General features: G+C 33.5%; 3 protein-coding genes across 4 annotated transcripts; 1 reads left to right on the top strand and 2 right to left on the bottom strand.

Moving 5' to 3' along the window:
• The first annotated feature begins 2,607 nt into the window (after positions 1–2,607).
• On the top strand, positions 2,608–22,456 carry LOC106642136 (Phosphatidylinositol glycan anchor biosynthesis class X). Of its 2 annotated transcripts, XR_016293081.1 has the most exons (5): positions 2,608–2,822; positions 3,010–3,139; positions 3,218–3,514; positions 22,008–22,181; positions 22,273–22,456. XR_016293081.1 is itself a non-coding variant. In XM_014356801.2 (4 exons), exons 1-4 carry the CDS (start codon positions 2,686–2,688, stop codon positions 3,843–3,845), a joined length of 732 nt encoding a protein of 243 aa, XP_014212287.2. In that variant the 5' UTR covers positions 2,609–2,685; the 3' UTR covers positions 3,846–4,621. The 2 variants fall into 2 exon arrangements, 1 of the variants encoding a protein (XP_014212287.2); XM_014356801.2 differs by lacking the exons at positions 22,008–22,181; positions 22,273–22,456 and adding an exon at positions 3,678–4,621 and having other exon boundaries at positions 2,609–2,822.
• Positions 5,870–14,640, bottom strand: LOC106642119 (putative inorganic phosphate cotransporter). The gene is made up of 7 exons (XM_014356773.2): positions 14,397–14,640; positions 9,202–9,323; positions 8,312–8,612; positions 7,831–8,219; positions 6,825–7,092; positions 6,600–6,706; positions 5,870–6,517 (listed from the first exon to the last, which is right to left on the bottom strand). The coding sequence occupies exons 1-7, from the start codon at positions 14,470–14,472 to the stop codon at positions 6,269–6,271; spliced, it is 1,512 nt and encodes a 503-aa protein (XP_014212259.2). The 5' UTR covers positions 14,473–14,640; the 3' UTR covers positions 5,870–6,268.
• On the bottom strand, positions 16,925–20,319 carry LOC106642107 (putative inorganic phosphate cotransporter). Its single transcript, XM_089593506.1, has 8 exons — positions 20,274–20,319; positions 19,300–19,406; positions 18,904–19,201; positions 18,594–18,841; positions 18,357–18,506; positions 17,906–18,178; positions 17,679–17,783; positions 16,925–17,405 (listed from the first exon to the last, which is right to left on the bottom strand). Exons 1-8 carry the CDS (start codon positions 20,317–20,319, stop codon positions 17,181–17,183), a joined length of 1,452 nt encoding a protein of 483 aa, XP_089449632.1. The 3' UTR covers positions 16,925–17,180.
• Positions 22,457–22,560: the final 104 nt, after the last annotated feature.

Raw genomic sequence — 22,560 nt, 5'->3', positions numbered from 1 at the left:
TCATGCACGTCATATGCGTCACTGCGCACTTCTTACATATCGTCTACACTCCTTCATCCGGCGTTGTAACTGGAGGGGGAGTATGTGGGGACCCTCTCACACACATGTACGTACACTTCGGCTCTCCGTCCTTCTCCAACCATCCGCTAGGCGTCTAACCATGTCACTCGACCTTCTCGCAAGTGCCCGGATTTCATGTTGGTTAATATATAAGGGCGTTTAAGATTGACCTAGGGTATCCCCACCGATATAGGTGCCTAAGGCAGGGAGCACGTCATCAGCCTTACTGATGAGTCCTGGCGTGCTCCCGGGACGAAACATCTAATAATCTTTTCTCTCCTCTCATGGCATAACTTGATCGCCATATAATTATTGCTACTTGCAGTAAAGTCACTTTATTAGTTATAAACCAGCCGCAAATAATCTTATGAATAGACGATAAATAGTTATGCATTTTTTATGCTACTTGCGGCAAGTTTCTACATCAATATTCTACATATCTTATATGGCTCATAAAATCGACAATATTTACAAAATTACAATACTCTTGACCTTTTACCATTAAATCATGTAAGCACAAATTAATCAGTCCATTAAAGAGACAACCGAAGAAAAAAGGCCTGAAAAAGAAGCACAGTCACACGAAAAGTCTCATACAAGAATGGAGCATTGGATCTCACTTGATCAGAGAAGGTTGGGTTCTTTGTTTACTTATAACACTTAAAATTTACATCTCTGTAATAAATGTATTTTTCAATTAGTGAGATCCGATGCTCCATTCCTAGGAGACTCTTCGTGTGGCTGCTTCTTTTTAAGACCTTTTTTCTTTAGTTGTCTCTTTTCGACTGATTTATTTACGTGTATATTTGATCGTGATTTACGATTTCTGTAACACAAATTTTGTTATGTACATATTATATAAGTTAACTGTTTATTGGAAATCTAAAGTTGAAGGGCTGTTCTTTCATTAGTTGATGGTAAAAGGTCAAGAGTATTGTAATTTTATAAATATTGTCGATTTTATGAGCCATATAAGATAAGTAGAATATTGATAGTTTTGGAGGTCGATTTTTAGGTAAAAGATAAATTGTAAAGCAATTTAAATTAAGTGAGATCCAATGCTCCATTTTTAGGAGACTCTTCCTGTGTAACTAAACTTCTTTTTTAAATTTTTTTTCTTTAGTTGTCCCTTTTGGACTTATTACTTTACACATCTATTTAATCATTGTTCAAGATTTCTGTAACACAAATCTTGGTATGTACATATTATATAAGTTAGCTGTTTATTTAAACTAGAAAGTTAAGGGGCTGTGCTTCCGCGAGTTAATGATAAAAGGTGTAAAGTATTTTAATTTTGTAAATATGGTAGATTTTATGAGCCGTATAAGATAAGTGGAATATTTATACTTTTTAGGGTCCATTTACAGGTAAAAGACATATTGTAAACTTGCCGCAAAGAGCACAAAAAATGTTAACTTCTTATTATCTATCTATAAAATTCGTTGCGGCTGGTTTATAACTAATAAAGTGACTTTACTGCAAGTAGCAATAATTATTTTGGATCAGCGCCATCTAGCGGTCTTTATTTTTTGGCCAAAAGTGGCTCCTAAAATTCTCAATCAGAGCATTCAGGATTAGAGCCATTTAGTCAATTATAAACCAGCCGCAACTCATGATGAAGCTATAAAATAAAAAAATAACGATACGTGTGTTTTTGGCGGCAAGTTAACAATACGTCTTATGCTTGAAAATTTATCTTCAAAAGTACAAATACATAGGAGGTCGATTTTTGGTAAAAAATAGATTGTTAACTTGCCGCCTAAAACACATGTATTGTTATTTTTTCATTTTATAGCTTCATCATGAGTTGCGGCTGGTTTGTAATTGATTAAATGGCTCTAATCCTGAATGCTCTGATTGAGAATTTTAGGAGCCACTTTTGACCAAAAAATAAAGACCGCTAGATGGCGCTGATCCAAATAACTACTGCTATTTACAGCAAAGTCACTTTGATAATTACAAACCAGCCGCAAATAGTCTTATAAATAGGCGATAAATAGTTGACGTAGTTTGTGCTGTTTGCGGCAAGTCTACAATCTATTTTTCACTCAAAAGTCGACCTCTAAAAATAGAGATATTCATATGGTTTAATAAAATCGACCATATGGCATTACTTATAGTAGTAATTTCTTTAATTACTACACATAACTTCACGTACATCTTACACCGTGCTCTCCTTACCAGAATGATAAAATCAGAGGCTGTAAAGTTACGTAGGTCGTGGTGGTAACGCCGCTTGGGGTGTTTGCCGCAATCGTCACCACCAAGTAATTTACATTTGCACTCTAAGTTACTGTCAGGTCAGTTAGTCAACTACCTTGAATTAAACTGGGGCTATTTTTCGTAATCTCGCCAGTTAAAACAGCAAACGACGTGAAAGTCAAGAAAAAAGTGAAGATTTCATCGCTGTTGACTGTCGTCTGCTATTTTAACTGGCCAGATTACGGAACAGAGCGCCAGTTAATTCAAGGTAGTTGACTTACCGACCTGATGGTAGCGTAGAGCGCAACCTTCAATTACTTGCTGGTGACGATTGCGGAAAACACCCCGCGCTCTCACTCTCGGAGTCTCTCCCTTGTTTATACACTTATCTTTGCAGCGAGAGACACCGAAATTTCGTTAATAATGACTGTGATCAAACGCATTTCAATTCCCATTGTCAAAAAAATTGTCTACGTGATTGTACTATTAAGTTTTCTGCAGTCCGTCACTGCCATAACTGCTAGCATTAGGTCCGAAGTCGAGGGTGAAGGATTTCATAGGTTAGATTGCTCTGTTTATTTTTTGTTTTGGATGATTTTTTATCTGGTTTGCAATTGTATGTGACTTTACAGTGTTTAAATTGTGTTGATACACGTACCGTATCAAATAGCTTTGTGTATTTGATGAGTGCAGTGGTAAAATACAAAGTACTTCATACTATTCCAATCAAAATTGAATTTTTTTTAGGACATTGAAGTACCGTGTAGATACTGGAACCTTTATGAATGAGAGTTGCTACGTTGCAGTATTTGTACAATTGCCACCTTTCCTGTACGTCAACGCAGACGAATTAGCCGACCTCAGGCGTCTTGACAAAGTATAATAACTGTGCTAACTGATACTTAGTCAATTGAATATTCAAACAGAAATTGACAATTTACTTATTGTTTTATAGATTATGGCATGCTCTGAGGGAGAAATTGATGTTGAATTGTTTGCTGAAAAGGCACATTACCAGAACCTCACTGTTTGCTCGAAATTATCAAGTACAAAAACTACTCTTTCAGTTCCAATTCACCAGCGTTACAGATTTTCCACTGATACTGGCCAACCAATTCACGTGTCAATACCTCGACCTCTTTTATTCATAGGATGTAAAGATAGAATAAAAGAGCATCGTGTTTCCAAGATTAGAATAGGCTGGCCATGTATTGATCTTGTCAAGAAGTGGAGGGACGTTTTTTATGTTTGGGTGAGCAATACATCTTTTTCACACATATTTTAAGAGAATACTTTAACAGTTTCTAAATTTTCCTCTCATCGATTGCTGTTATATTTCCCATCATTAATCTTCAGTAAATTTCCCTTTCCTATGGAGAGAGTAAACGTATTTATTGATATTGTGTTTTTATCAGGAAGGTGATCGTGGTTTTGTTTGGAAAATACCGGCTGGTAACACGTCTAGAAAATATGTAGTGACAGGTGTTACAATGCTTGTAACTCTTTTGGGTGGTGCTTACGTTCTTTGGTCGATCCACAAATCTTTCAAAGTACCTTCAGAGAAAAAAATCAAGGACAGTTAAATTTATTAGCAAAGGACAATTTTTTAATTTTCGAAAAGTCAGCACATTGTCTTTATTTTTGTAAATAATATTTATAGGTTGACACTTCTCGATTTATTGTACATAGAACGTACCTCATTCTTGTGATATAACTATTTAATAACAATAATCCACGCATTATCATAAGCAATAAGTAAATTTAAAAATTCAATAATGTCTGCACAAAATTTTCTAAAAAAAATATTGTACATATATATAGTTTGTGAAAGTTTGTTTGAAATTTTATCACCTTGTGTATAGTAAATGGTAAAATATTTCGAAAATGGGAGAGATACATTTAATAACCAAAAAGATCTACGATATTATTACAAAATGCATATTACTTATATGATTTTCTTATTGTTCTATAACATTTTTTATTCAATTATCACTACTTCATTTTTATTCTTAAATATTGTGGCAGAACTATTTAAAAGTTTGTCAAGCACTCAAAGCTATAGATGTTCGATTTCACTTCTTTAATATTTCCTAGACTCAAGTTAAGTCATTAATATTGAAAAAGATTATAACCCTGATTGACTTTGACCATAATAGTATTATATTTAGCAGAATAATCAAATACTATATCAGATAAAATAACAACTTTTTAAAATTATAGTCACTAGTGATAACAATTAAAACAACAAATTTATCATAAAATAACTACAGTCGAAGTATTTAAAATTAATTAGAAGGATGCAAGAGCATTTCATAAAACTATTTCAAATATAATACTTTAATCAAAAATAAATAAACCTATGTAACTAAAACAAACATTTAAAATATGTTTATCAAACATTTTTGAGTTATACTAATGATGCATCTTATAAGCGTTTTAGATCAATTGATGTGTTTTTATTTATTAATGTGACGTAAAATTGTATAATTTAATTTTAAAATTTACCATACTATGTAAATAATTTAAAATTATACCATTGTATATTATTATACAGCTTTAAATAACTAATACTATTATAATTCAGTTTTAGGCATTGCTTAATCAGCACAATCATGATCAAATCTGTGCATTGGCATATATAATCTATAAGAAAAATGCCAGATAAGTCTATGTTGATTTGACTCAAGCTCATTCATATTAATATAAATAATAAGTGATGATGTGGTAGAAGCATAATTAATGTGCAAAAAACATAATTATAATACAAATGTAGAACTCGTAGGTTTATTAAAATATTTTGTTGGCCTGAATATACATTGAAGAGCTTTATTAACGACAAACTTAATAAATATCTTCATAAAAGTTTCTAAAAAATACTGTACCTACAGAGTTTGTACAAAGAGTCACCTTCCTCGATTGAAACAACTCTCGTCATACTGAGCCAGCGCGGTGGTGGCACACATTGTATGCGCCTATGCGTATGCAACCGTCAGTGTTAGTACAGCATTATTTCCAGCAAACAAAGATCCTTCATGGGTATTGCGAAATTGCGAATACTTTTGAGATTAGAGTGTACATTTCAGAGAGCTACTTAAAAGCTTTACAAAGCCTTTAAATTAAACCTTTTATTTAGAAATGAAAAGACTGAGTGATTAAAGTTTCTGTTTAAATAAAAAGTACATTTGTATTCTGTGGCTTGGTAAAATTAAATCAAACGTTTCTATATTTTGTAGATTATCAACATTGACATTTTTTTTATTCATTAAATATTCTTCACAAACTTTCTTAGCACCTTCATGAAAATAAAACAAAATTAGCGTTACGAATACTGCAATGAATTTTCTCATAGGATTATTATTATTATTTTTTTTTTTTAATTTCAGAGATACATCTTAATTTGTTGTTTTAACTAGCAGGCCGCACCGCGCGATATTATACAAACACACGAGAACGAGTCTGTGTAACCGTGTTCACTTGTTCACTGTTCATTATTCACCGGTATACACATACATACGTGTTACGTGTGTGCTAAGGGTGGCCTCCAGATCCTGACCGACCTGACCCCGTACGTGTACATAATATAGACAGCCAAGTGAGTGTATGCGTGTTTTTTTTTTTTTTTTTTTTTTTTTGACATAGGCTACATAGCCGAGCTGAGGTTTCCATTTATGCAATTAACTATTTTGGTTTTTGTTTTTTTTTAAGTGCACTCGTGCATGCGTATGTAATGTAACTCACGCAATTTTATTTTGTGTGACTTACGTTCGTTCAATTTTCTTGAACAACATTCCATTTGCATCAACAATCTTAAACCTATAAGGACTCTTACATATCACAACATCATTTTCCCCTTACATGACTATTACATACTGCCTTAAACGATAAGATCTTATGTTCTAATAGGTTTGGAATGTATTCACGATTCATATTTCACATGTGGAGTGGTTTAAATGCTTGTATGAAAAATGTAATATTAGCTCGATTCACGTGAATCCCGTATTGTGGTTCATCTCTCGATTTTTTCTTCCTTCTCGTCGCTGACTTCCTCCTTGATTTCGTTGATCTTTTTCAACTCCTTTGGCAACTCCGAGCCAATAACTTCCGGGATCCCGTACGTCCTACTGTTCTTTCTCGTTTTTATCGGGTCGTTCCATGGCTGCGTCTTGACAGATCCGCAGAACACGAATACATTCGCCCCGATGATGTAAAACACCGCCGTCATGAAGAAAATCGTCCTCCATTGGGATAAACTAGTCTGCAAAACAAAAAATACCAAAATCGCACCGTAAGATTCATCAGTAGCAAGTAGTGTGTACAATTTAGGGGTCACTGCTCACCTTTTCCGTGACAATAAAGTCATGAGCGATTGGCGCAAGTATACTGCAGAGCGTAGCCGCGGCATTGGTGAGTCCCATGAGTGGACCGGCAAAGTTCGGCGACAAATCTTACGATTGAAAGTAACATCAAAGTCAATTTGGAAAATGTATGGAAAATTGGTTTTGATAAAATTAAGCAAAAAAAAAAAAAGGGGGCGAACATGACAATATAGTTGTGTACATTACCCATGTGATTGGCATGGTGGCCACAGTAGACGGCTATGTTGCAAGCAACGGCGATAATAAGTATGACCACGGCCAAGATCTGGTCGTTCTCGACAAAGGCCAGACAAACAAGTGCCGCGGCTGGCAGGATTTCCCCGAAGGTGTTGCAGAAGAAGCGCGAGGCGCGCGTGCTCACCTTGCCCGTGCGTATGGCCCAGTCTGAGACTATGCTCACGGGAAAGCTGACCAGCCAGGCAGTCAGGTACGGCAGTGACGACATGAAACCGTTCTGGAGTTCATTGCAGGAGCATACAAGTATTTAATCATTGTCGAGAGTACGAGCGCGCTGCATCACATAAGTAGTACCGCCTAGTAATTTATTGTAGACAAGCGAAATTCTTTCTCAACTTGTACTATGTATCTTGTGCTCTTCATGCTTGATGAATATCATATTTAAGGCACATCAAAGTTCAATTACTTATTCATTTGCAACAGATAAGGCATAATAATTCTCAATTGCAATTTTTACTGCGTATAGTTATAGGTATATACACATGTACTTATTTGGTATGTCATGATGCAAGTATAGGACCAAAGTCTGTTGTCCTCGACCGTGACCCAGCGCTAATGTGTGTATATACACGTAATGTGCTCACATAATAATATATGCGTGAGCTGGTTGGCAACGTGCACCAGCAAGTATTTGATTATTACACTATCTACTCGGTATTATACCCACGCGGTTTGATCGGGAAATCAAAAAACACCCACGTACGGGGTTTCACGTCGGATCAATGATTCAAAGACGTAACATGTACTTGGACGTGTGCAACATAATCCTGCATGATTTACCCGTCGCGAGGATAATTACACCTTATATGTATACCAGAGGTGGTTGGTCATTGTGATATTTGAACGTGGTAGGATTTTTTAAGAATTTCATTTCACGCGAAATACGATGATGCCGTGAGGGAAAAATTAATGCAAGTAGAAACAAAAAGAGAGAGAGAGAGGGAGAGCAACCTACGCTGAGTATGTCGTAGTTGAGTACGTCGTTCATGTAAGCTGGGATTTTTGTGAGAAGCATCCAAAAGCCCCACGCCTGGGTGCACTGGGTGACCAGAAGAGCCCAGACCGGCACCGAGGTGAGTATCGATCTCCAAGGCGTCGAAACCGGCTCATCGGTCTCAACGACTCCAAGACTGCTCTCGATGTAAAGCTTCTCGTCGAGCGGTATGTTGGGATGCTCGGCAGGCGACTCCCGGCCGAATAGGTACCAAACCGCGGTCCATACCAGAGACGCGCCGCCCCAGAAGTAAAAACAGCTCGGCCAGCCGATCGGCGATGCCGAGAGCGCACCCGAGCTCTGGAGGGCTGCCACGTTGCCCACCCAACCACCCGAATAGACAAAGGTTGCTGAAAATCAACGCAGGACCAAATGAATCGTATACACAGCGCCATTAACGTTTTGGATTTTTAACGATGGGCTGTGCATAACATGTACTCACTGAAACGTCCCCGTTCAGGCAGAGGCGTCCACTTGGCCAACAGCGTGTGGAGGGTCGGGGTCACGACCCCCTGGCAGAATCCAGATAGAACTCGACACGTTATAACCAAAGGGTAATCGCCGTAACGTGCCGCGGCGGGGATCGCGATAGTTACGAGGCCGCAGATACCGATCATGGGCCCGAGGAAGCGCGCGGCGCCCCAGCGATGCGCCGCCATGGATCCAGGAATCTGCGTGATCCCGTAGCCGAAGAAGAAGGAGCTCAGGATGAAGCCCGGTATCGGGGGTTCCCAGTCGTAGGACTGCAAGTGTGCAAATATGAGGTTTTAATTTACTCTATAGGCGTCCTTGACTGTGCCATGCTAGAATCGACGCGAGGATCAATAGTTATGAGCCACGTATTGTCGAATGTTGATCATGACCTACTTGGAATTGTTGTTTACGATTACGTTGTTTGATAAACAAGATAAAAAACACGCTGTTCATTTAAAATTTTAATGCATATGCGTGTAATGTAATGTATAGGTATCTGTCATAATATTATCTCACATCTCTACTGCGATCGAAAACATATTTACTTTAGATTTCACGATGTAGGTATGAATTAAACATTTTAATTGGAACATAATATTGTTACATATTTATCCGTGTACCGCAGTACTTTGATGTATTGTTTTCGTTGCATGCCACTTGTTGACTGCTCGTGTCCTTGTAGACATTGTGCAACCACAAGAAAAGTTGGTAAATAAAAAATAATTACATCAAGTACTTTATAAATCATGCGTGTAAAAAAAAAAGTTTCAGAAATATATAGCGTGACTCATCCCCCGAGTATCCTCGCTACCGTTTCTAGTATTTCACAAAGACGAGTTATTCAAAATTTCAGCGTACCTCGGGCTTTTTCTTGTCTGTCATTACTACAAGGGCAACTGACATGGTCACCCGCATGGCATAGCAGCACAGAAATCCTACCATCATCATGAGTGTCTGAATGTGCCGAGCTCCAATGGCAGCTGTGAACACATATTAAACGGCTTTCTACTTATTTCCCTTTTTATTCCTTTTTTTTTTTTTTTTAGACGAATATCATACGTGTCGCACCGAGAGAAAAATGTGACATGTCCTGTCTGTTATAGAGTGGCGCAGCTAAGCTACCATACATGTGGATCGCTGGCGTCTCACTGTAAAAGTACAAAAAAATAGAGCACCAGCTGATCCATCATCTGGATCAGGAGATGGATACTTAATTAGTACGCCGTGAGACCGCGCAAAGCAGTAGGCGCACCACTTTTCTCTCAGTGCGGATACGTAAAGGTGATTTTTTTTTTTTTTTTTTTTTTTTTTTTTTAAATAATTTGTCCCCGAGACAGAGTTGTCAAAAGATTTATTATTTTAAATTCTACATCTGTTGTGCTTACAATTTTGTTGTATAATGGTTATTGTTTTAGTGTAATGAGCACAAAAATCATTTTTTGCACTAATTTTTCAATTATTTTTATAACATATTATGTAGACCATTTGGATATTTTACGAGATAAAATTGTAGAAAAATTAGCAGTTGAATAAAAACCAACTGTATTTACATATTATAAGTACGCTACGTGATCAATTTTGAAGAATGATCGTTCCAACGTATACAATATATCTCTTTTGTACAATAATAATATTATAACTTATGTTACAAGATCTCACTAGTTGAGTTTATTCATTATTTTGGTGTTGGTATTTTTTCTCAAACTCAGTGCGTCAGATGTAAATACAACATCTTCTTTACTAGTTTAAAAAAAAAAAAAAAAAAAAAGAAAAAAAAAAACTGAATGGTTTCCTCCATGATCAATTGTCAAACAAATGATTACATGTCTTATCCGTCATTGATAACTTGTAAGACTCGAAATATGAATGATAAAATCATCGACAAAAGACACAAATATTGTGATTGTATAATATTACATAGATCAGTTCAAATGATATTTCAATCTTTAGTGACATAGTTAAAAAAACGAATTCCCTCATTTTTCAAATTAAAACAAAATTAACATTTTTTTTTTTTTTTTTTCTTTGGGTCACAAATACGTATCGATGATGTCGAACCGATAAACAGTAGCGAGGGCAAGGCGATAACGGCCTTATTTTCATGACCACGCGCTTCCAAACGAACAATCTATACATATATACGTGTACGCATTGATCAATGACCTCGAGGACGGAAAATGTGTCGATCAGATCGTGGCACAAACGTATATAGACGCGTGCATCTCGAGCATGCCAAACACCTTTTTTTAAGATATAGATAGCAAGAGAGAGAGAGAGAGAGAGAGCGGCTAGTACGATATCAGAAAATTGCTCCTATTTTAAAAACTCTACTACGCTCTCGTGATGATATTTTTTTTTGTTTCAACGTCTGCGGTATGTGAGCTTGGAGTTGTTTACATATCATACGCACGTGATCAGGTATGTGCTATGCGGAACACTTTGAGCGCGTCATGTGTATTGTAATCGTATTTGAAGTTTTTTTTTTTTCTTTTTTTTTTCATCCAATGAAGATTATGTGCTGTCGTTTTTTGTGTTTACTAGTGTTTTAAATCAACATAATATGACCGCTGGATTCGCACGTATGGCTTCTTTGTAATTTAATGTTAAGATTTTCTCTCTGAAAATTCCAACACTCAAAAATTGACTTATGCCTCGAGCGCAAATCCTATTTAATTTGTCGTAAATGAGAATTACATAATTTTTATAGACATAGGAAGTATACGTCACTACTCTACACTGCTAATAAAATAGCACGAATAAAGTAATTACGTACAGTTTTTGAGTCAAAAAAACACTGCCACCTAATTAGCACAAATATTTCATCAAATTGTTGTTACCACTATTTCTAGTGAGCTGAAATTTTGATTTTAGTACGGGTCTGCTTTAATTTTAATCTTAAGTTTATAAACGTACTTTTGTATTTTTATCAGCTAGCCGAATCAAAAATAAAAATTGTACACGAACGTCTAGTAAAATAGTCATATATCGAATGGCTCAGGAGATAATTTTGTTATAACTGCTACTTTGAACTAATCTAAATGACAAAATCACAAATAATAGTTTTTAAAATTATGTCATAAAGTTTTATAACATATACTATCAAAAATACACTTCCTTTTTTCTCAAAAAATTTTTATCGTTTCAATCATTATTAAATCGATACAAAACATAATTTAAAAAAGATTTAAATCTCAAATAGTATTTATTTCTTCAAAAAATATTCTCCGATAGTTGTTAATAAAATTATTTTCAATTGTTCAAGTACAGTAATTTTAAGTAAAGTTCTACAGTAAAGTGCTACAGTAAAGTTCTTATTGTCACAAGCATTTAGTAAAAATATATATGTGTTGTTGAGTATTCTACGTATAGAAATTTTCTTAAAGCAGCGGTCTTTAAATAATTGAAAAACGATTAAAGCAATTGTATCTTTTTAGGAATTAAAAGTAAAATTTTTGGGTTCTGTATGACATGCAATAAAAAAAGAAAGAAAGTAGTTTTTTTATAATTTTTTCAATAAATACAAATAAAATGTTATCAGTGATTAAAAAACTCAATTTTCGGGAAGTAAAAAAATTGGTAAAAAAAATGCTGAGACATAACACAAATATATATACAGACTTTGAATCTTCTATACCATAAAAATTTTTTTTCCTAATTTTTAGCTAAGCTTTGTTTTTAGTAGATGAAAGCTTTTATTGTGATAAATAAATGTTTTTAAAGGTACAAAAAATTGTCTAAATTCATTAAAAATTCAATGAAATTCTGACAGGCGTGGATTTCAACTTTTTAAATAACAAAAATTAATTTGAAGCTGAAAAATTAATTTTGAGAAATTTTGAACACATGTCATACTACATACAAAAATAGTACTGAGTTGCAACATGACTACTATAAAGGGCACTTAAATAGTATCACGGTACCATACTATTTTCTTGACAATACATGGTACTAAACTCTACTGTTAAAACATGCCCATTGCCTGAAAATTGCTATTATGAAAACCGTTGATGTATAAGCAATTGTAAATAAGAGAGAAAAAACTTTAGTTATCTGTCTAATTTATTTTCCACCTTTTTTGTTCCCCATATAATAAATTAACAGCGAAACTAATTTTTGTTCATGGCGTCTTGAGTAGAACCATTAGGTACATGGAGATTTTTCAGGGACATGGCAGTTTTTTTTTTTTTTTTTTTTTTTTTAATATTTAATTTTTAATTTTGAGATAGCTGATAAAAAGAAAGCAGTGTATGAAACAGTTGGCTTGTCAGAAAAAAGAGTCAGAGATAATCCTATAGTGCGAAATTGTAGTAATGTATACGAGATATAGAAAAATGTAAAACTTGTTGCTAAAAGTCATTAATTTTTTTAATTTATCTATATTACACTGCTGGAGTATTAAAAATTTTACTAGCTTCCATCGTAAAAAAAAGTAATCTAAGCCAAAGCCAGAGAAACACGTTTTAAGCTGATAAGAAATGGCTATGATTGAGTAATGTGTAGATAACTTATAGGATAAATCACGTTTTGACACGAAAAACTGTAATAAGTACACTTTTCCTACAATATCAGTTTTAAAAAAATGTGGAAAAATCAAAGGATAAACTCCACACGAAATTGAGCGAGTAAGTAGCCACTTACAGGTAGTTATGGTAGTTATAGTTGCACGAAAAAAAGTCTCATAGGTAAATGTATATGTGGCGCATATATAGACACAAGTCGTTCGTGCGTTCGTTATCGTTCATAAAAATCACAACATTCCAGCGTGGCTGACCTCACTACCTGAGCGCGTAGAGGTATTATCTCATTATTAAACACAACCGTACCAAATTCGCTGTTTCGATTATTGTTTTGGAAACCCGAACAAAAACAATAACAAGCAACCACGTGAATCCACGAGATTCAAAAACGAAAAAAATGTTCATTATTATACTCGGAAAAGTCACGTGGTGCAGTTACCTTTACCGATTGGCCTATTTTTAACAATGCCACGGCACGTATGATTTAAACGGGTATTACCGATTGCAATAGAGAGACTCCGTTTAGCTTTTCTTTCATTGCCACAATCTCTCATGGTCTCGAGGAAGTTTGACGTTTCCAACTATGGATGAAAAAAAACTTTTCAAGTTTTACTGCTCATAAACGAATCCAATTTTTGGTGTATATATTTGGAGTTCAGTTTCACCGTCTGCTGTTAATCGTGGGGCAAATAAAGTGACATAGTAATTACATGATCATTAAAATCTTTCAAAAGTCGTCGCCTTGTTGCTATAATTAGATCCAAATAATCATCATTAGAGTTAAATTACATATTTTTAGTTTCATTAAACCAAAGAATGTATTCTTAGAAATGATCTTATTTAACAAATATTTTGAATTTTACATCGAGTTAATCAAACAATATAGTGGTTATCTGCAGGATTATCTTTTATCATTATATATACCTTAGCGTATTTTTTCATGAATAAGGCCAATAACTACACTGTCTCGCCTCTACACAATAGTTACTTCATAGAATTCTGAAATTCACATACTTTTATCCATGCTTTTGTATTTATTAATTTTTTTATGAAAAATTGTATAACTGCAAAATTTACAATTTTGAGAGATAAAATTTTTTTTTTTTAATTTGTTTTGTAATACACTGTAAAGCAAATTTGAAAAAAACACATTTTTGCCTAAAATTTTTTCCTACGATCTCAAGTTTTTGTCCTAGAAAAGACAAACTGTTGTAGAAATGTTTCCAATGACTGTGCTCTACGCAAACATATACAAGAGGTATTATATATTTTATTACTTATGCAATTATTCTTAAAATAATAAAAACAATAGTCAGTTAATAAACGTTTATAATATTATTATATCTAATCACAAATGAGTATTTTGTTTGATGATGAATAAATTGTAATGTATGCGAAGCACAAAATGTATCCCTATAAGAAAACATTCACCATGGTATGAAAATAAATTTTACACAATGACACTTTGTTCATCAAAAATACTCCAAATAATCTAGTTTTCACAACAGAAATTCTCATGTCTAATACACAGTTTACCTTTTGGTTTCTCCGGGGACAGCTTCATGTTCTCCGCAAGGGAGACCCTCGAAACTCTCCTTCCGGTGTGTGACATCTCTACCGATCTTCTGCGTTCACTTTCAAAATTAACAAAAAAAAAAAAAAAAAAAATTTCAGAACTCAGTATGAAGCGGTCACAGTTAAAAATCACAATCGGTTGGATTTCGCGGATGTTGGTGTATATGTAGACGACGCATCCACGTGTAAACGCGTCCGGTCGACGAATGAGAATCCTGTGGATCGGCTGCTGCAGTCCGGCTGAGTTTTTATGCTCTCGAATAAAGCCGCGCACACGAGACGGTGCCTCATAGGTTTAGCGTGCTCTCTTGTGCGCAATTTATGTGTGCTTATGTGCGTGTATTTAAATACGGTGGCTCTAGGCCGTTGAGCTATTTTGCCATTCCAGCTGCGTCTGGGACTACAATGTCGGGACATGAGTGCCGTATTATGGATCGGTTTTGTCGTTGATTCGTGGACGATTCGCAGAGATATGAAAGCTATTAGCATTATTTTTTTAGGTTTTTTTTTTTCATTTTTTTTATTTTTTATTTTTTTTTATTTTTCCACGTTTGGTTGCAAGATCATTGACTATTCGATACAATTGACATCTGTTGACCTGCTTGTTAAATTTAGCTATTGTTACTGATCTTGAAAACTTACAATATTTGTTTCCAATAAAATTTATGCCTTAGAATGACACTTGTTTATCAAGCGTAAACTATGAATAGAGGAATAGTTAATATATAAAACCAAAGATTTAATAAGTATTCATTACCACCAAATATGTGTGATAATTCATTACTTACAAACTTAGTTTTTAGAGACTCTGAACCTAAAATATTAAATATTAGTACGAAAAAAATAGTCAGTAAATTAGTTAATGAAAAATTAGGGGCATTTCTAAAATGTTGCAGATTCTTGAAAATTTTTTTTAATACCATTTCCAAGCTAATTTTGAATTTAAACTGTAAATAAATAACCAGCACAATCATTCTTACTACTTTGCAATTATTGATTAAATCAATAGAAATCAAATATCATGTCCGTTTTTTGTTTTTTTAAAAAGTCTACTTTTATCCGTGTTCACATGAAATACCTCATTTTTTTGTGTGTTTATCTGGAATTCGCCTATTACGAATAACAACGCACGTAAGAGGTGCGTAAATTCAATTATACGAGTATACGCGTGACATGCTCGCGTAAGATTCGAGATTTCTCGCTTTTTTGCCTCGCTGTATTTATTAATACATCTCTTAATACAATATACACTGCAGTATGAGCTACAGTTATAATTTCTTTCTTTAATTTATGTTAGTTATTTTTCTCGAAGAACTCTTGTTCAAATCGCGTTTGGTAATGTTTCATAGATTTTATAGATAAAAATAAACCTGATTGGCACATTTTTACCATAAAAGGTACAAAAAGTTTTTAGTTGAGAAAAAATAGTACTGGCAATGTGACAAGTTTTAAATTTTAATTCTATTTGTAAGTAATTAATATACTTTTATATTTATTATTATTTATATTTATCTACTGTATTTTTCTACCTGGAGAATACTTTAATTTTTGATTTATTTAAATGAAGTCAGCCGGACGAAGTTGATGTGAAGACCGTTAAAATATTTCTCAACGTTGAGAACATCTAAAAACTTTTCTTATTATGCTCCCTTACTAGATCTCAACAGATCGTGTGTCTATGAACAAAATTTATTGTTAAAAAAATAGTATTTCTCGCTATATCGCTGAATCCCACAAGTAGTAGCCAGTAGGATGGATGATCGAGTTATCTGAGGGGAACTTTGCACTAGAGACTTGCATACTTGAGGCACGAGAAGGGGAACGAAGGAAAAAGGGATAAGATGGTAGAGGTAGAGATTTAGGATAAGTAAAAACCCTATATATGTAAAATCTAATACAACAGTATTTCCCGTCATAAATACCGGCATCTCAATAACAAGAAGTTCGTAACGTACAACTATGTGAAAATAAAATCCATCAGAAAAAATTGAGAGTTACACTGAAATTTTTATTGAAGACAATAAAGTAGATTTTGAATAAGTACAAAGGAAGAGGTCAGGCTTTTGATAAGAAACATAATCAGTTAAGACATGAGATTAACCTTTCGCAAGATTAACAATTAAAAATTACGCGATATAATAAAGTATATATGTATGTATACAAAAGTTTTGTTACAAATTAGCTACGGTTAACACAAAAACAAATAAAATTATAAAATCGTTAAGCTGCTGTTAATGGAAATTGTAATTGAGATAATTTTTTTCATTCTAAGATAATTCCAATCACAATTATATTTGAAAGGTACACATGTACTTATACTTAACATGTACTTATCGTGTACAATTTTAACAACATATTACAGTATCATTTTTTTTAATGCTCTTATTTTTTATTGTTAGCAGTTATGAAAAGATTTTTGATTATCAAATGGCTTCAGGGTTACGCTGTTTCTGCTACTGATCGTGATGATGAATGTATCAAAAGTCGTAATCTACCGTTTATGAACAAGTATAGATTTTAATGAAGTATTATCTACAACAAGCGTCGATAACAAAACATAACGTGTGATTGCTCTTGGTTGACATTACCCTTATTTTTAAACTTACTCAAGAGAATTAAATAACATTGTATAGATGATCCCTAAATTATAATAAATTACTAATGTTTTAAATAAATATTAAAAACGCTCGATGTATCAATTTACACAGTTTCCTATTTTTTATTATTATTATTTTTTTTTTTTTGTCAACAAGATGATTCTTCTTCTTCCTCGATTTGTTCCGGTAAAAATAAAGTTGTGGGTTCACCAGTTATTGAGATGATTGAAACTCTTTTGTTAACCCTCTGTTGGCCTGGTGGATTATTCCATGGTTGAATATGAGCTTCGCCAAGCAATAGAAATACTAAGTTCGATAAGAAGTAAATACCACCAGTAAGCAGAAACAGGGTATTCCATTGGCTCACATCCTTCTGTAAATAAAATTGAATTGTATGGTAGAACAGACAAATAATGTTTTCAAAAGTGTTGCAATCACTACGTAAAATAAACTTCAGTTTTATCAAGCAATTTTTTTTTTTTTTTTTTTTACGTCAATGCTTTTATCCTATTGATTAATCTTTTCAATACCAATAGATTGATAAAATTATTCGATATAACATGAAAATTCATTGCCTAATCAATCAACTTGATGTAACTCAAGTGTCTTCACTTATCAGAGTCTATCAAACAAAAATAAGTCGTACCCTGTCTCCTGTAACGATGTATTTAAAAGCAAATTGAGCGGCAACACCCATAATGTTAGCTGATAAATTTGTGATGGACATCATTGTCCCAGCGAAATTTGGACTCTATAAAAATTAAATAACATACAAGTGAAAAACAATTCTTATCAACAATACGTGATTTTTAAAAGCGCTGATAAAATTAGATGCCAAAAATCCGTACAATGTATAATTAAACTAATAAATACCAGATCTATGTGATTGATTTGAAAGCCAGATGTAACTCCGCTATTGAAGCCAACGCCGATTGTAATTATCACAACTAGCAGGGCCGAACAACTAGTGGGTATCGTACACATCAAAATTACGGCTGCAGTAGGTATCCATAACCCCAAAGAGTTGGCGATTTTACGCACAGTAACGACTTTGTATCCCTTACTGAGGGCCCAATCTGATGCGTAACCAATCGGAAATCCCAGAATCCACATGGCCACGTAAGGTAAAGATGATAAACCACCACCCTATCAACATTATAAAATAACCAATATTGTACGATACTCTTAATCGCATGTCTTGTAAAGGTCCCGTGAAAAAAATTTATAAGATACTTATGTCATCTTAAATAATCGTAATTGACGTTATTGCATCGATAATACAATAATTGCTGTAGAAAAATCACACAGTTTTTAAACCACTAACTTGTAAAATACTGAAGCCCAGAACAGAATCCATGTAGGTAGGCAAGACAGTAAAAAAAACGTAAAGACCCCAATTGTAGCCACAGTGCACGATTAGTAAGGCAATCAGTGGTTTAGAGGTTAATATGGCTTTCCAGGGTATCGGAAGTTTCTGAAAATCAACATAGAATAATATCTCGTTAGTACATTGTGAAACAATTACATAGAAACGGGAAAAAACAAATTTAATTCATACAACCTCGGCCTTGCCAGCTTTATCCAAATTTCCAAGACTACCATTAATGTAGGTAGCTTCCTTGGGTTTGATTCTTGAATGACTAGACGGAGAATCAGCAGCCACGAAGAAAAATATAATACTCCAGATGACTCCAATTGTGCCAAAAATATAAAAAACACTATGCCAACCTAAAGGTGAGGATGCCAAAAATCCAGAAACTAACATGCCAATAATGGTACCAAACTGAGGTCCATTCATCACAAAACTTCCTAAAATTTTGTTTCATCGTATGCTTGATAAAATAAAAACAAGTAATGATGAGAAGACTTACCCAGCCGTGCTCTTTCTAACGGTGGTACCCAGCGAGACAGTAGTGTATAGACCGACGGCACTAGACAACCTTGTGTTGCACCTACGATAAATCGATTGCACATAAAAACTATGTAACCGTACTGAGCTACAAATGGTCCCAATGTATGCAACGCTGAACTCAACAATATGCTGAAGGTCAGGATTTTGTGAGCACTCCAAACGCCCACGAGATAACCGCTTGGCATCATTCCAATTATATATCCTATGAAGAAGAATATTAAAACCAGCATATCCTCACCATCTTTCCACTCATACTCCTGTATTGATAATTTCAAAAAATTACTTAGTACAAATTCAAAAATTGATACAAAACGTAATGAAATTGATAATTTTAACTCAATAATTGAAAACTTACCTGACGAATGGCAACCACAGCCACCGACACGCATGTACGTATTATATATCCCAAGGCCATGCCAAAAAATAACATCAAAATCTGTATGTGCCTCCAACCCATTTTACCTGTGGAAATATGAATATTTATTTATTAAGAGTAAAAATATTCTTTACTGTTCGGCTTGCTTACATTAATTCACTAATATAACCGAATTCAATCGATAAGCAAGTATTGTAAATCGATTTTTGTTTAACGAAATTGTTTTCTGATTTCTTATTACCAAATATTTTAACATTCTTCGCTTAACATTTATTCTCTGGTTTATACATACCAACATTTTAATATTGTCGTTTAATTGTTATTTTTTTCTGAGAAAATTTTTTTTTTTTTTTTTTTTTGAAGGTATTACATTTAAATAAAAATTATTATTAAAAATTCTTTACTATATTAGTATTATTTTGTGTTTGTGTTATGAAAAAATTACCCATCATAAATTCTATACTTTCAATAACTAATTAGACACAGTGCAATTCCAAAGTGTGATTTACGTGTATTTTTTACAATATAGTTTATATTTAACCATTTTTTGTTTGTTTTTTTCAAAATTAAGAAAAAAAAAAAAAAAAAAAACAAAAAAAAGCTTTTAACGTTACATTTCATAAAAACAGCGTTCAAAAAATATCCAACCAAATTTTATAAAAAATACTGCATTATAAAAATTTAAAACAAAAGCTGCATTACAGCAAATAATTTCTTTTAAAATTCGAAAAAATTTCTTTACTAATAAACAATTACTTACGAGAGAAAAAATTGTATGAAAATATATAAAAAGTATTGAATGAATATAGATGTATTCACAATTTAATTTTGTTTTTTTTCTTCATCACTTCAAGTCGTACTTTACAGAAATTCTGTAGGATTCATGTCAAATAAAATATGGTATAATTATTTGTAATTGTTTATACTGTAAAAATTAGAGAAATGATAATTACTTGATGATGTATTCGATGTGGCTTGATCTTTTTTGTGCTTTTCCATGGTAAAAGGTGTTTTATTTTATTGAATATACATAAAATCAATTTTTCACCTCATTTACTACTGATTTACTATGACTGCGCGATATTGCTTTAACGTTCAAGTGATTCGAGCTGCGAAAGCATACTGACTTTCGATTTATCAGAAGTAATGCCACGATATCAGTGCATTATATCTATGAGTGTCATTATCTTTTTTTTAAGAAAAATGCCTCTATTTATTTCGAACGTAAAAAATGTTGTTACTTTTATTAACAATTGACGACAAAAAAATTTAGTTAATGTGAAAGTAAATAATTACACACATAAATTTGATTAGTACAAAATTTTTTTATTTATCAACATTTTTGTTGAAGGGACTCCATTTAATTTAAACTTTTAATAAGACACAAAGTCAAAATAAAAATAAAAATGACTATTTAAATGATCGTATCTTTCAAAAAAAATGTTTCAATCCATTTTTATTTATCATATACCAAATATATGGTGAGATCCGAGGATTAAACTTTTTCCGTAAGTCATTGCTTATTTTCGATTCAAATATTTTAATATTGCCTAATAGCGTACAGAAAATAAGTATTTACCTTCTAGTTTTAAGCGTGAATATACATATATACAAATCTGGATAAAAAATTTAAGATTAAATTTTTTTAAATAATATATCTTTTGATTATAATCATTGTTTTTATTTCTTTTATGTAATGTCCTTTGATTATTTTTTCTTGCATAACGTTGAAGGCCTCAGAATATGGATGGCTTAAAACTCGAGCCTCTGCCGTTTTTCAATCGATTCATAGTAATCCCTTCGATTCTTCACGAATCATCTTTAAGTTATACATCCGTATACTAATTTTGTAATTCCTATTTATTATTAGTCGAAGTCTCTCGTATTCTTAATTTACGTACAAAATTCCCTGTTTGTGCGTAATTTTTTTTAACATTTGCACCATATAAAATAAACAACGCCTTCTCCCGTCATGTTGAACAGCTTTCATGGTAAACGATTTGAACATCTATATATATAACTAACATAAATTTTGTCAAAAACTTGCGTCGGCATGTGTCGCAGTTGAATTTTGTTCGTGAATAGACACGAATTCAACGCCTCGCTAGATCTTTGTCCTTTTCTCTATACAATACAAGATTCGACGTATGCCGTCAACTGCTCCTGCATATGCCTTTAATAAATAATCTTGATAAAATTCAAGAGATTCGCTTTCTCTTTTACAATCTTTCCAAGGACACTTAAGCTTGCTCTTAAATGACAATGTTGTAGATTTGTGGTGTGTTTCCCTGTGACACGTCAGTTTCTTTGTTTGCATGCATGAAAAATTACATTTATCACATGTCGAAAATTTACCATACGTATTTTTACCATGTACACGAAACCAGTGATGTCTTAATTCTGTATCATGGAAATACCTTTTTTAACAAATGTTGCAACTCAAGCCTGAGCCCAAGGCGTGCTTTACCCATCGATGGTCATCGCATGTTAAACGTAACGTAAAGCTAACATGACAAACACTGCATATGTAAAATCCCTGCACGATGAATGTGACGTAAATGGTATTGAAAAGATTGTTTTAGCTTTTTATTGATGTCTCGTTTAGGCTTAAAAAGATATGGTTTGTTGTCATTATTCTGAATATGATAACCGTTCCTTATTCTATCTAAACTGCTATGTTACCACAGATATCTTCTAACCTCTTCATCGACTTTTGATGGAAACTGGCACTCAGGCCAAGGACATTGAGTCTTGGGATTAGAAACTACAGGAACTTATGATAAATCAGAAAGACCTAAAGCATTCGCTTGATGATCGCACACCTGATCCTGCTGATCACCTAAAAACAATAAAAATTTAATGTAATATTCACACCAAATTATGCATTGAAATATGATTTGAAAAAAGCAGTCACTTCGCTAATTTCGCCAAACTTAAATTTTCTTGTTACAGCTTGTTAAAAATTTATTCTGATCGCTACAAATGTCCTTGAAGATCAGGCTGATAGATATGCGGTCGGCAATTATATACCGGATCCACGACTATACAGTATACACGTGCAGAGACTGTGGTAAAAAATCGATGATGTGACGATCATAGTACCGCCATCGGAACTGACGCCCTGCGACCAAAATTAACGTGCCAAATGACAAATTCAAATATACTAAAACTAAACAACTAAATCCCAAGCTATTAAACCCAATAACTCTGTACCCCAAACATCTTAAACCCCACAACCCT

This window comes from Copidosoma floridanum, unplaced genomic scaffold, assembly GCF_036245765.1.
Source record: "Copidosoma floridanum isolate Cflo_tuat_1 unplaced genomic scaffold, Cflo_Japanese_pri ptg000019l, whole genome shotgun sequence".
In the NCBI taxonomy this organism is placed as follows: Eukaryota; Metazoa; Arthropoda; class Insecta; order Hymenoptera; family Encyrtidae; genus Copidosoma; species Copidosoma floridanum.
The sequence above is the reverse complement of the archived record's forward strand: the minus strand, read 5'-3'. Positions and strand labels throughout refer to the sequence as shown.

Excerpts from the sequence above, each read along its gene's own strand:
- LOC106642107 (XM_089593506.1), bottom strand. The coding sequence starts at position 20,319 with ATGGAAAAGCACAAAAAAGATCAAGCCACATCGAATACATCATCAA. Across the intron at positions 19,202-19,299 it reads CTGTGGTTGCCATTCGTCAG|GAGTATGAGTGGAAAGATGG; the intron begins GTAAGTTTTCAA and ends TTATCAATACAG. Across the intron at positions 17,784-17,905 it reads AAATCAATCACATAGATCTG|AGTCCAAATTTCGCTGGGAC; the intron begins GTATTTATTAGT and ends TAATTTTTATAG.
- LOC106642136 (XM_014356801.2), top strand. The coding sequence starts at position 2,686 with ATGACTGTGATCAAACGCATTTCAATTCCCATTGTCAAAAAAATTGTC. Across the intron at positions 3,140-3,217 it reads ACCTCAGGCGTCTTGACAAA|ATTATGGCATGCTCTGAGGG; the intron begins GTATAATAACTG and ends ATTGTTTTATAG. Across the intron at positions 3,515-3,677 it reads GGGACGTTTTTTATGTTTGG|GAAGGTGATCGTGGTTTTGT; the intron begins GTGAGCAATACA and ends TGTTTTTATCAG.
- LOC106642119 (XM_014356773.2), bottom strand. The coding sequence starts at position 14,472 with ATGTCACACACCGGAAGGAGAGTTTCGAGGGTCTCCCTTGCGGAGAAC. Across the intron at positions 9,324-14,396 it reads GTCCCCGGAGAAACCAAAAG|CTGCCATTGGAGCTCGGCAC; the intron begins GTAAACTGTGTA and ends ATGTGTTCACAG. Across the intron at positions 6,707-6,824 it reads CCACCATGCCAATCACATGG|ATTTGTCGCCGAACTTTGCC; the intron begins GTAATGTACACA and ends TTCAATCGTAAG.